We start from the raw sequence: 14,173 nt of genomic DNA, 5'->3' as shown, positions 1-14,173 counted from the left end.
TGCGAAACTTGCCGGTAAAGTATGGGAAATCTTTTGGCGCTAGCGTTTGAAATGGTGACGTAATCGCCGAATACAGGAGCGTCGGTGTTCAGGCTTCTATGCAGTGCTTGGTTAAGCTAACAGCCATCGACGAGGCTCCTCACCTGTGCAGCGCATAACCATGTACTTCCATCCACATTTACACGGACAGTCAGGAGGCGGTCAAGTCGCCCAGCGGCCGTTCTTACGAGACATCACTGGCATACCACATCAAACAGCACTGCGACTACCTGCAGGAGACCTCCCAGGTCTCGGTACGCATCCACTGGGCACCCGCACACCATACAGGAAGAGCCGGCATCCGGGCAGCTGAGGAGGCCGCTGGCGTGCAGCTAAGAAAGACCGGCGGTGCTGCCTCGACATGAACCCGTCCAACTCTGACCTGCCTTATGCCTTCCCACTTTCTACCCCCATCATTTTACCTCAGTCATTCATCACCAGCATTAAACATGAGCTTGGAAGCACCATATCACAAGCATGCAGCAAACCACAAGAAACGCCAACATATTTGAAACAACAAATTATTATATTTAGTGTGCATTTACACTTTGATATCACAAGGTTACTACCCGGGTTAGAACCCAGCCACGGCGGCCCCGTTTCGAGGAAGGCGAAACGCAAGAGGCGCCCGTATGCTGTGCGATATCAGTTCACGGGATAGGTCCACAGGCGGTCGAAATTATTCCAGAGCCCTCCACTACGGCGTCTCTTTCTTCCTTTCTTCAGTCACTCCCACATTCCTCCCATCCCTCAAGACGTGGTTGAGGTGTCCATTGAAAAGTGAGACAGCACTGATCCATTTAAATTCCTCAAAAAACGCCCAGCTGGAGCCAGTCGACAGGCCCGCGCATTTTCCTCTTCAGTCTTCCTTCAGCCGCAGCAGCAGCAGAAAAGTGATAGGACTTGTAAAGGCTTCACATGCGACCCATACCGCAATGCCGCCTGGAGCCTTATAAAGTGACGCTGAGTCTCGCATAACCTGCGGCAGTGTGACAAGAAGTTTCTACGTATTGGTGGAAACCAGTTACAGGGACTTCAGCTGGAGTGCAAAAGTCAACCCATGTCAAAGTTCGAAGCCAGTACGGGGCACTGTAATGCAGCACAATGCGGGGCAGCACCGCGATAGCGCAAAATAACTGCGCAAGGGCACGATCCGGTACTTAAATGAACAAGAGGAAAGACGCCTGCCTCAGGGTGACGACAACAGTGACAGGTGATCGGTTGGACAATCAGACGTAAATGCGTAGCATTAGACTTTCATTCCTTTTTGAATGGCATGACATTTCACAATATTTTTTTACATACTGTTACTGCGCACTTTGTACTTCTTTGAAGTTAAATGCTTCTACCTTCCCCCCCCTCCCCCCCCCACCCCCCCCCCAAGAGTAAATCTCCTGTCTTTTGCTGGCGCGCTCTCCAAGGGAGCTTCTGATCGGCTTGCCGGTCTCTCCACACGTCGTCGACGCTTTGTAAGCTGCTCATTGAAGGTCCCGCTTCCGTAAGACCCGCTCACAAGTACCACACAGCGCCGTCAAGGGAAGCTCGCATTCAACCACTTCAATGGAAAAGTGGCCGCCACATAAGAACCTGCTCCGTCCACGGCAGTCAATCCCTGGATTCTTCCCATGGAAACCACCTCTCGACCTGTCCCTCATCTCCCTTACATGTGTAGAGGGAGATTTTGCGCTCTCCCCTTTTTCCACCTGCCAGCCATGGCAGGTGGAACCTTCAGAGAACAACGGACACTTTTCCTAACTGGGGCCTCCGATGCTAACGCATTAGTAAAATTAAACCCGCTCCTCGCGTTGAAGGAAGTCAGTATACACAGAATGGCTTGGGTTAAGCGTGTTCGCTGACTGAAGGATGAACTGGAAAGTATAGCAATGTCGCACGAATGCAAGCAGATTAACAATGGGTTGCAACACCAGTGAGGACTCCAGAGTCCGAGAAGATTTAGCGACGTCAGTTTCGTAAAATGAGCTGTATGTAACACTGCTACACCCGGCACGGACACACGCGTCAAGCTCACTTTGGTAAATGCGACGGCAAATATCGCCAGGACGGCTCTCGCAGAACATTACTTAGCAAGTTGGCCGAGGGTTCCTCCTAGTTTCTTTGCTCCGTAGTTAAACAAACGTAGCGTCCCCTGTCTGTAAGACGCTTACTAGCCCTCGACTCGTCGTGCTGCTGCAAGCAGAACGGATGTACCGGGCATAAAGTGCGAAGTACATGATAATGACTTGAGCCATTCCCATTTGCGTACAGCTTGTTAGAATAATGTGCCTGGCATACAAGATCACTATGAACATTTTTTTATTGCGACAGTGTGCCTGCTGGTATAAAGTATAATTTGCAAGTATAGGTACACACTCGACTCTCGAATGATGGTGATACCTTCTCCTCCTGTCAGAGCGGTGGGCAATCACCATCGTCATCAGCCTAAGTACGCCCACTGCAGGGCTAAGGCCTCTCCCATGTCTCACCAATTAACCCTGTCCTGTGCCAGCTGCATCCACCCTTTGCCTGCAAACTTATTAATCTCATACGCCCACCTAACCTTCCGCCGACCCCTGCTACGCTTGCCTTCTCTTGGAATCCACTTCGTTACCCTTAAGGACCAGCGGTTATCTTCCCTTCGCATTACATGCCCTGCCCAAGCCCATTTCTTCCTCTTGATTTCGACTAGGATGTCATTAACCCGCGTTTGTTCTCTCACCCACTCTGCCCGCTTTACAACCCCAGCCCATTCGCCAATTCTCTTTGTAAACATTGTTGGGACGCTACTTCTATTCTTTTATGCAAGTTTTCACCGCCCTCTGAATCCTTGACGGGTTAAAATAAAGTTATTTCATCATCATTCAAGTTTTCATTGCTCTCTTAGCTTTAGCCATCATTGTTATTTTCGGTCGGTTTCGTGGTTAGCCCTCATCGCCCCATTTTTGGCCGTGTTGATTGTTGGCTAGCACCGCATCATTTTAGACCGTGTACCTGGTTGGCTTTCATCGCTTGCTTTTAGGTTGTGAATTGTTCCCCCACTCTAACTACCCTTTCGCTTCATTCTCTTTATTTTCAAAAATTATACAAAGCGCACTTAGGACAACAGACAAGGGAGACCAAACAACACTCCGTTGTCTGTTGTCCTAAATGCGATTTATATAATTTTTGAAAAGGGAAAACCAACTAGCTCAGATGTCAATTCTGATTCATTCTCTTTATTTGCATCTTCGCGCCGTTCTCCTAGATTTTAATTTTTGCCTTTCGCGTCTTTGCCTTTTGCCTTTTATTGTTTTTATCTTTATATCTGTCATAGCCAAGCCACACGGGACTGCCAGCACGTGTAGATTTTCTTTTTACTAAGAGTTGTTATTATGTTCATTTCCCCCTCTCCCCTTCACTGCCGCTTCTTGATATTAGTGTACTTAGGGGCGCGCTTTATACCTGGCCGACCAGATTGGGTCAACTGCCCAGAATGGTACTTTTTGCGTCTCCGTAGTGTGAGTTAAAAATGCCCTTGCGCGCTTCCCCTGTTTCTTTTTTCCTGTATTTTATCCTTTGATTTGCGCATGAACCCTACAATCAGTGCTTAATCTTGTCATGGGTAACTGTATTAAGACGTGCGGATCGCCCACCTTTGAAATTAAAGCTGTTAGTTCAGCGCACTGTGTGTCTCGTCCTCCCTTCGTGCGTCGTCTGCCAGAGCTACAGTGTTCAGAAGATACAGATGTTGTATACTTTTCTCTACACAGCAGTTACAAGTACACTCAAAGTGCTGCCATCTATTATCGGTGCGCCGGTTTATTCGCTATGCAGCATACTGCACGACATGCAATAGTAAAAGGCGCAAATTAAGTAATGTAATCAGGAACAATGCCTGGAAGAGTAAAGCAATGTTCACAATCATATACAACACTGTGGTAGTTGAATTCTACACAGCTAGGACTAAATTGCAGCAGTCGTGACCACAGATCTCGACATGAAAAGCGTTATTATAGGTACTTCTACGCGCCCTGAGTACAAAACGAAGAGAAGAAGCGGACTCCGGAACACGAAGGGAGGCATCTTGCGCATGCGTGTCCACAACGCTGAGAACCTTAATAGTTAAGAACCAAACTGCAACCTTCCGGACGGAGGTCAATGGTCGCGAAAGGCTTTAGTTTTTTTTTTATCCGCATTTCTTGATTTTTTTTTTTGTCGATGTGGTGAAGGCTTATTCCGCAGTCCAAGCATCTCTTTCCTTAATAACACATGATCTCCACGGACATTCATGTGTTCCTTCACTATTTACTTTTCCTTTAAGATACCGTCTCGTTTGATCTTTGCAACAACATAGTACCTGCAGCTTTCTGTATTCTACCCCACTCCTGCAATAGCCTCGCCAGAGGCTGCAGGATGTATAAATAAATAAATAAATAAATAAATAAATAAATAAATAAATAAATAAAGTGTTTTATGAGACGTTCACAAGTAACAACAAGGCCATGTATGCATGTATGCCTAGGTGTATCAGCGCATGCGAGACCAGAAAGAGGAAGATGAAAAACATCAAAACCTGTTTTCAAGACACCGTGCAACGTTTTACGACCAGACGCAAATTGAATTGAGGCCAGCTACAACAAGAAACTGAACGCGCAACTTCGGTATTTTAAAGACTTTCATATGCTCTTCTCTTTGTGGCATATACAGAGATACTTCGATTTTCATATGAAGTTTCTCGCCTCAGTTACGAATAATAGCTTTGCCTGGGACTTAGTGTCCCCTGTGGCCCGGAATCAAGTCTTATGTTCCGAAAAACCGATCCTCGCTGTCTGTTGGCTGCCATTGCAGAGACGAGCACGTTTTTATTAAGGAAGCATTGATTAAACGACATCGATAGAACGCGAAGCCCCCGCGTCGAGTCCCCGCTGAACAGGCCTTTACCTTTCCCGTTTGCACACCGCACCTTCGTCCCTCGTTGCACGCAACTCTTGTTTCCCACGGCGCAGCTTCCCTTTTCATCGAGTATTTCTCCGGACCCTGCTCAGGCGTTACTAATCTCCCCGGAGAATATTCGCCTCACTGACTCCGCTGCTGGGCGAGCGCCCCCTCTAACCCTTCCCTCCCTATTTCCCTCCACCTACTCCCCTCCGTCCCTTCTCGAGCCCCCGAGTCGCGCAATGGCGGCCGCGCCGATCCAAGGCGAGCCAAGCCAAGCCGTGGCCACCGCGGCCCCTCCTTATCGTTAACTGGTGCCCGGTGTTTCTCGAGGCGGCGCCGGGAGCCGTTCAGCAGACCGTGCGGCGCACAACGATGGATGGCCGGCATGGGAGCCGTATTCGTGCGCTCGCCGGTCTTATTCTCGTAGGTCTTCGAGGAGAATTCAACGCGGCGGTCGACGGCGAGGGTCGAGATTTACGTGGGCTTCGCGCGCCTGAAAAGTCCGCCGGGCAATACTGAATCGCGGGAGCCCCGAAGACTTCAAACGTGACGCGGGCTAAAGCGCCGTTCTTCGAAGTGAGGCATTGGGCGATAAGTGCACGCGGTATGTTTAATTTAATCCGTTCTAGGCCATATTTACGGTTCCTCGCAACATCATTCATTATTAAGGGTGGGTTTCACGCCGTTCTTCGTTTCCTAAAGGTTTCCTTAAGTCTTGTGTGGTATTAGTAATCTTTCGATCCTGGAACGCACATAACAATAAGTGGAATATGCGTCCTTTCCCATGTTTATTTCATGCTATTTTTCTCCTGTAAAAACGGGTTTCTGTTAGTAGTTTCGGGACTCTTGGGCAAACGGTACCTGTCTTCCGCGCAGCCATCGTCGCCTTCTATCGGCACGGGGTTGCGATAGTGATCCTGTTGGTGCCAGTGGACAGACGTGCACCGCGCTCTACTTTCTTTGCTTAGCCACATACTATTACAATCGTAGTTTCAGTTAAAGGATATTACTTGTACGCGTAGATTGTTTGTACTGAAGTTTTCGGAGGACTGTTGACACGAATCAACTGTGACCTTTACTCTCAAATCTTGAACAGTGGTCCCTGGACAAGACACCACTCTTCCACAAAATAAGAGATGGCAAATTTAGAGGCTGGGTAGCGTGAGTACGTGGCGTTTAGCTGACAATAACTGGTAAATGTATAAACACACGGCTACGCCAACATAATTCGTCTTTAAAGGGGGCTCCTTCCTCTAATTTGACCCTGCATTACAGAGACTGCGAACTTAACAATTTTAACCCGTTGGAAAAAAATGCATGTGTACCTCTGTTCAATAGTACAAAAATTCTGTATAGGCATTCCAATCAGCTAACAAGGGAATTATCTGAGGCATTTCATATTCACAGAAACTCCGACATGTGCGTCAGCACACTATCTGTTGTCATCCATGAATGTGAAATTCGGTATCTTAATTCAACAGAGTGATTTGTTTTGTCATTCTGGGGGTAGGCTCATGCGCTGCTGGCTGCCTTGCGTGAGCTATTTAACCTTGTGTGTTTTTTCCAATAAACTTCACTTGATAGTAGCGCTTGTCCTTCGTTTTCTTTCTCTTGGTGTCCCCTGTAGCAGCGCTTTCGAAAGTTTTAAAATTAGCTGACAATGTACCTGTGGGCCTCTCATGAATAAAAACTCAAGCCAGAGGCCTTGACAAGGACTAAAAGGTCAGGTGTCCCGGTTGCAGCACCATTGCGTTTCGTGCTCGGTTCCAATTGGGGAATCAGCCGCAATCGCCGGGCACGCACTGTAACTATTAGAAAGCACCCGTACAATGAAGGCAGGAAAATAAGAAGAGCGGTGGTGACATTTCCAGAGTCTCCGTTATGAATTTAAACTGCTCTCCATAGATGAAATTGACTGCATCGACGTCATGATTCCTTCTTCGAACACTATAGGACAAGAGCTGCAGATAACAAATAAGAAATGTCCATTACGGCAATCCGCAAAAATAGTTGGGAAAGGAGACTAAGCCCAATGGCATCCCGTGGTTTCAGTGAGGCTCTGCGAAAGGTTTCGCGTTAGTATCTCTTTGAAGCAGCCGACCGCAATACCGTTCCAGCTCCTTTGCACATGAGAAATATTTAACGCAAAGCGTCTTGAGTTGCTGAGTTAAGGTACGTAAATGTTGTGCCTGCCTGGACACTGCCGCACACTAGAGAAACACGGCGCAGTGCAGATGACGGCGCACAATATCGATGCACTGATGCGCCCAGGCAAGCGTTTGTGTGTTTACTTTGTTTTTATTTTAATAATAGCAAGCGCCTATTATTGTTCATTTTGTTTTATTCTGACATAACAGGCGTGGACATATTAAGAATAGCAGCCACAGACAATTCAGACAGCACTGCTATTGTAGAAAAGGCAGAATGCGCGCTACATACGCGATGCTTTTTTTTTTTTCTGAAGCCTTTATTGTTCACAGTCGGCCACCCATTATCTCATAATCAGTCTTGTGTACACTAATTTGTCTCGCACTACTACAGCCCTCACCTATATACTGATCCAATGGTCGATCGATCGATTGATTGATTGGCTGATACATGGATTGATTGATTGATTGATTGATTGATTGATTGATTGATTGATTGATTGATTGATTGATTGATTGATTGCAAAAGCCTAAAATATAAACATCAAAAGCGTCTAACGTGCTTGTCTCTTTGTGTCACGTGGGCGACCAACCGCTGAATGAAATTAATCGACGACAAGTTTGCCAATATTGCGCGCCGCTGGGCGTTTCGGCAAAATTTTCCCTCGTCTAGTAGCTTGTTCATGGCCGCTTGATTTACCATTTTGCCATCACCGGCAGGCGTCGGGCGGGGAAATGAATATCGAGAAGCCCGTGAAGAAAAGAAAGAAGTATAAAAATGACAGTGACGTTGATTAGGTCGGCCTCATTTTACCACTGCACTCCATTCTGTACCTTCAACAGCGAGCACTTATGACACCACTTCCTCAGAGAAGAATGAATTGCTCAAAATTCTATTATGAGCAGGGCGTCGGGCTGAGCAGAAGCGAAGGGACCGTGGACTATTAGCTGCTAACATCTCGGAAATCCAGTAGTGGTGGCGCCGCGGCGACGGATATGAAGAGAAATTGCGCGCTGCGTTCGTGACACACTTCCCGATGGCTGCTGCCATCACGGATCGATGCCGACGTATTCTCCTGTCTTGGCAGAAGAGGACTCTTCGTCCCCGACGAGAAAGACGAAGAAAAAATGCGAACGACGTCCGCAGCGACGGTGCATGGGACACGTGTACGGATACGGCGGAGGATGTCCTTCCGACCAGCAGTAATGGAAGTTCGACGACGGCATTAGGGGGCCTGTATTCTTTGCTTTGATGAGTTCGTTTAGCCGTACGCGCGCCTGGCTGCCTTATTATTCACGTCCTGCTTCTTTTAACGGCGCCGGCATAAGGCTTTGAGTGAGAACTCGTTTCTTTTTGTGTAGTGAACTCGTGGTATGCCTGCTGCATACGTCCCTCGTAGGCGCTGCGCGTTGTTAGGACTACTATTCTATCGTCTTCGATAGTTTGTTAGTTTTCACGGCCCCTGCTAAACAAGCATAGCAGGTAAGCTGAATTAGAACTCTGGTCTAGAAGTATAAGAAAAAAAAATGAGCCGACGCTAAGGCAGCGATCGAATATCGAGCGTTAACACACCTAGCATAGGTCGCCGGTTCGAATCCGTGCCGCGAGCTAGGCTCTAAATTAACAAATAAGCTTATGCTGCGCGAAACGCTGAATCGTATAGCACCATCCGGAACATTCTGCGGCAAACAGTTGGCCCGCAAATTTTACACGAATTGCAGGACTAAAAAGGCTCGGCACCTGCCAGGCAGGGATATATATACCGAATCAACATTGCTTTGTTTCGAATTGTAGTTTTCGGGCATCACGCTGCCGCCTGTTATTATTTTATTCCATTATGTTACCACCTCGTTTACCATGGCAACCACTTGAAGGCTGCGTCTTGGATTTTATCCATGGAATCAGCATAATTCAGAGACCCGATACGCGACCAGTAGAGATAACGCTCTAAAAAGGAGCAACATACACTTATGTGCCTTTCTTTGGAAACGTCAGGCTCTTCGAGAGTTCCTCTCTTGTGTATGTGTGCAGAAAACACTTATAAACTGTTTAGTCCCCGCATACTCGAGGACTTCAATACAACAAAGGTTTAGTATAGGTATAGGGCTATCCGCACTCAGCTACCTTGATCCACTTACGAAGGGAGCAAACTGCGCCTGCGTAGTAGCACGTGTGCTCCCGTACATGCTTATTGGGGCGATCTGCGCACACGCAGCTGAAACCTCGCGGAACCGGGTCGCCGCAGCTGCCGCTGATCATGATCGCTGCCACATCATGATTGAAAAACAAAACTCCAACTTGTCCATCGTATTGTCTCTGACCCTCCGTACACTCTGAACGCAAACACGCCTATATGGGAGTAGGAATGGAGTAGGCTGTCCCCTAGCGCACTAGTGGGCAGCTTGCTCCCTTTCTACTCCCATAATAATAATAATAATAATAATAATAATAATAATAATAATAATAATAATAATAATAATAATAATAATTGGTTTTAGGTGGAAAGGAAATGGCGCAGTATCTGTCTCATATATCGTTGGACCCCGGAACCGCGCCGTAAGGGAAGGGACAAAGGAGGGAGTGAAAGAAGATAGGAAGAATGAGGTCCCGTAGTGGAGGGCTCCGGAATAATTTCGACCACCTGGGGATCTTTAACGTGCACTGACATCGCACAGCACACGGGCGCCTTAGCGTTTTTCCTCCATAAAAACGCAGCCGCCGCGGTCTTTATGGAGGAAAAACGCTAAGGCGCCCGTGTGCTGTGCGATGTCAGTGCACGTTAAAGATCCCCAGGTGGCCGAAATTATTCCGGAGCCCTCCACTACGGGACCTCATTCTTCCTATCTTCTTTCACTCCCATACCGCCGTATTCGTGTTTAGAGTGTTTCGTTTTATAAAAGTGGGGGCGCTAGAGGACAGCTCACTCGCTTTCTACGCCCATATAGGCGTATAAAAGGGAGTTCTCCTTTTTATAAAGCGGAATGTGGTAAACGACAGCTTACTCCCTTTTTGCTCATTTCTGTTTAGAGTGTAATCATTGCTGTGGCAGCAGAGCCGCGGTCATCGTGGACCAAACACGTGTTTCTGTAGCTGTTTACGGCTCATCTCCTCCCTCTCTTCGCATCCTCGGAGCAGGCGGCGGCCGGCAGATCGGAAGAGGGCTCCGGCATAGACCTCCTGGAGGTGCCTGAGAGCGAGCAGAGGATGCTGCGAACGGCGACGCTGATTCGACAGACGCTGCAACAGCGGACGCCGGCTCCCAGGGGCATCCTGGTGCTCGTCGCCGACAGTGAGTGTGTTTGCGCCCCCCCCCCCCTCTCCCGCCTCTTTCCTTCCCCCGCAACACTACTGGCACTTCAACGCAACACTGCCGGGAGCCAACGTCCCTTCAATCTTGCATCACTCGCGCCCTGACTTCTTCTTGTGTACGTGCCTGCATGCCCTGAATGTGTGATTGTGTGCGCTCGCTTGTTTGGACCCGAAGGAGAGAGCGGTGCGGCATGTGATGCTGATCTATTGGCGCAGGGCCGGAAGACGCGCTTTGCGGCTTGCATATTTGAAGCCGGCGAGGAGGTTTGTTTCGTCCAGCTTTCTCTTTTATTACTACTTCGTTTGTTATTTCACTCTTTCTTGCGACGTTTCTTTTTTTTTTTTCATGCGCGTTCAACCTTTGATTGCCGCCAACGAGCGCGGCGTGTCTCTGGCCAAGCTATACCGCGCGTTAGCGATTGCTGTTTGGACCCGTCGGCTGTCGGGCCTCGAGCTCGCGACGCTTTTCTCATTAAGGAGTGAGGAGCGCTAATTGGAAAAAATGGAAGCGTTTCTCTCTCTCTTTCTCTCTCTCTCTCTTTTCTATATTACCAAGCTCCGCTCTTTTCCTGCCTTCTATCACACCTCGTTCGATGAGCGGCGCCAGCGACTTCTGTCCTATCGCTGAAAGTTGTAAAAAATTGTCAGTGGCTTAACTTGGCTAACCTTGGAATTCAGCGAAAAGCATGCACGCTTGCTAAGCGTCTGAGGCTCGTCCATGGCAGCTCCGCTACACGCTCGCTACAGCCGTTCTATGTATATCCACACGATCACGTGGCTATGACGTGGTATTGCATGATCTTAGGACACCCACATCGGATGTCATCCCGTGGATTGACATCACACCATCGGATATTCTTAAGGTCAAAGGTCAACTGAACGTCATGGGTCAATGTCAAGGGTCAGGGGTTCGACACCATAACTGTACCACATATGGTCATACACGGCTATCCTTGCTTGGACTGAAGGTAGTTGAAGGTTATTGTGCTGCCTACCCGAAGACTGCTTCAACTAGCGTAGTCAAGCCTTTAGCTTCAAAAGGTGTCGGACCCGGTAGCAGAGTTCACGATAAACCGTAAAGGGCTGCTCATCCTTTTCTTCTTGCAAGTCCCGAGAATCGACACTGGCCGCGGCGTATATTGATGCGGTGTGAGGTCTAACATACTCTGGGCGCCTTATACCCCCTAGTGGTTCCCTGCGATACTGCCTTTCAAGCGGGAGCTGGTTGAAATAGTTTGGCACGAACTTCTTGCGGGAGCTGCTCAGATTTAACTGTAGGTGAGTGAACTTACCCTGGCATGCTACTTCTTTTACAAGTGTGTAGCTGACAGAAGGGCCGGGTAAAATTTTGCGGCATTTTCCTAACTATCAAAAGACGCGCCCCCCTCCCTCTCATTTGATTCCTTGATTAAAGCTGAAATTTTGGCGAGTTGGTGTGCGTCGACAGCGCCAACAAATACAGGACGTAGATAGGACGTAGATTGGACGTAAACGGGATGTAGAGAGCGCTTGCCTCTGTTTACGTTTACGCCTAGCCTGTTTTCTTGACGCTCAATGTTTTCCTCCTCCCTCGGTCACATTGAAGAAGGAAAACTCACAAACCGAATGAGAGGCTTCGATTAAACCACAGTCTCCCACCGCGTTTAGCACACGCCGACATTTGCTTTGCATCGTAACCGGCAGCCTTTGAAATGCTGTTCTCAGTCAGTGCTGCCAACACGCTTATGCTGAGGCAAACCACGAGAGGAATTCCGGAAACATGACTGCGCTGACGCGACTATCTGTTTTAAGAGACATAACCAGTAAGTTGAGAGATTAAAGGAAATTCTAAGAGTATGTTTGTACATACGCTCTTATTACATCTCTGTCGAAAGGTGCGTGCCTTTACATCCAGTTTTTACATTGTGCTCTTGGTGCAGAGTAACACGCCATCGAACTGACCCGCAATTTTCGGCCTAGACATGCCTGCAACAGGTCACGTCATCGCTCTGGTCAGTAAGGAAATGACATTAGTCGGCACCTCTTACGACTGTGGCTTGCGACAGAGCCGTTGCGCCAGAGGCTATCACTAAGCTGAGCGTCTGCTCTGCCCTTTCACGGCAACAAGAAATAAGTGAGCGCTGTTGCCTCGTCACCGAACGGAATTGACCAAATCAGAGGTGCGCAAAAGGGTTAGCGAAATGAAAGGGATGAAGTGAGACACGTATACGTAGACGTTCTTACCGAAGTCTTCTGGACGGAGCTTTCCTAGATTCTCTGCGATATTTCCAGTGGCACAGCTCCTCGTTGCTGGGACGTCGTTACAAAAGATGACTCCCTCGTCACTCGGTCGCGCAGGTTGGGCGTTTCTTACGCAACCACGGCGCCTCTTGTCCAAGATACAGCTTGCCTGGGGCAGTATGGTTACGAAACTGCGAACTGGTCTGAACTACTGAGCGACAGGTGTCGCTAGGCTCGTTTGACCGAGCAGCCAAGAACATAACAATACGCCAAGTAAGGAGACGAGGCACTGATGCGGAGATCTAGGTAAGCTATATCGTACCTGCCGCCCTCTGGACGGCGAGGTGAGAACTTCGAACGCTCAGTGGGCACCAGCTGGTGCGCGCGATTCCGCAAAGATGCGCAGATTTCATTAAAAGTTATCGAGCGCCTGAATTTGTTCCCTGTCGAAATATGTAATTGTTTTATGGCTGCAGAATTCATGCAGTGCTACACAAGCTCAGGCGGTGTAGTGTAGCGGTCTGTACTAATAAAATGGAAACAGCCGAGGTAAAAGACAAGTGCATTAAATACGCTTGCTTGCTTACACACTAAGCGACATGGGTATACCTGAACAATAGAAACAGTTTTTAAATCACAACCGCTAAAAAAATTTATAGCTGCGCCTTGCTTTGGACTCTTTATTGCAGCTGTTGCGCGAAATCAGCAACTAGGTTTATCTGAATATCAGTAGAGGACTTGCTTTGTGAATGTCCTGTGTTCAGAGCTGAAGGACAAACACTGCGCCGTACTCAAGACTGTCTCACTCTACGCGTGTTACTGGAGAACGAGACACCCGGATGGTGACCAGATCAGTGGTCAGCCCCGAAGCCTTGCAAGGCGCTGTTCTGGTTCCTGGAGGCGTTGTTCTTGCGGGACAGGTTAATGACGATGTAGCATTGTAGCACGCACTTCCTTACCTACAGCCGTTGAATCATTAATCGTTTCTCTCTTTACACCTCCCATTTCTTTCTTCCTATATATATATATATATATATATATATATATATATATATATATATATATATATATATATATATATATATATATATATATATATATATATATATTGGAAGAAAGAAATATATATATATATATTCTTTCTTTCTTCCAATATATATATATATATATATATATATATATATATATATATATATATATATATATATATATATATATATATATATATATATATATATATATATATATATATATATATATATATATATATATGCTGGCCACCCGAACACTGTCCTTGTTAACCTTCCTACTGTTCCTCTTCCTATCTCTGTGTTATGCTTGGAAACCAAACACTTGGAATGCATTGTTTTCTAGTCATACCATGCTTTATCTGCATTGTTTTATCGGAAGAGCAAGAAATAATAAATGTATTGCATTCTCTGTTTTCCGTGAACAGCAGTTCACAATTGGCAGCGAGGTGCTGGACGTGGCAAGGGAATAAGTCTACTTAGGGCAGGTAGTGACAGCTAATCCGGATCATGAG

The 14,173-nt window shown here is 47.4% G+C and overlaps 1 protein-coding gene across 2 annotated transcripts in view; it reads left to right on the top strand.

Moving 5' to 3' along the window:
• LOC144106542 (uncharacterized) overlaps positions 1 to 14,173 on the top strand; it is a 55,550-nt gene that overhangs the window by 18,733 nt on the left and 22,644 nt on the right. For both annotated transcript variants that reach the window (XM_077639389.1, XM_077639388.1), the window contains one exon: positions 10,237 to 10,390. In XM_077639389.1, coding sequence (XP_077495515.1) covers positions 10,237 to 10,390 — 154 coding nt within the window. The remainder of the gene's footprint in view (positions 1 to 10,236; positions 10,391 to 14,173) is intronic.

Source organism: Amblyomma americanum, chromosome 10 (genome assembly GCF_052857255.1).
Source record: "Amblyomma americanum isolate KBUSLIRL-KWMA chromosome 10, ASM5285725v1, whole genome shotgun sequence".
In the NCBI taxonomy this organism is placed as follows: domain Eukaryota; kingdom Metazoa; phylum Arthropoda; class Arachnida; order Ixodida; family Ixodidae; genus Amblyomma; species Amblyomma americanum.
This window is presented reverse-complemented; position numbering and strand designations above follow the sequence as displayed.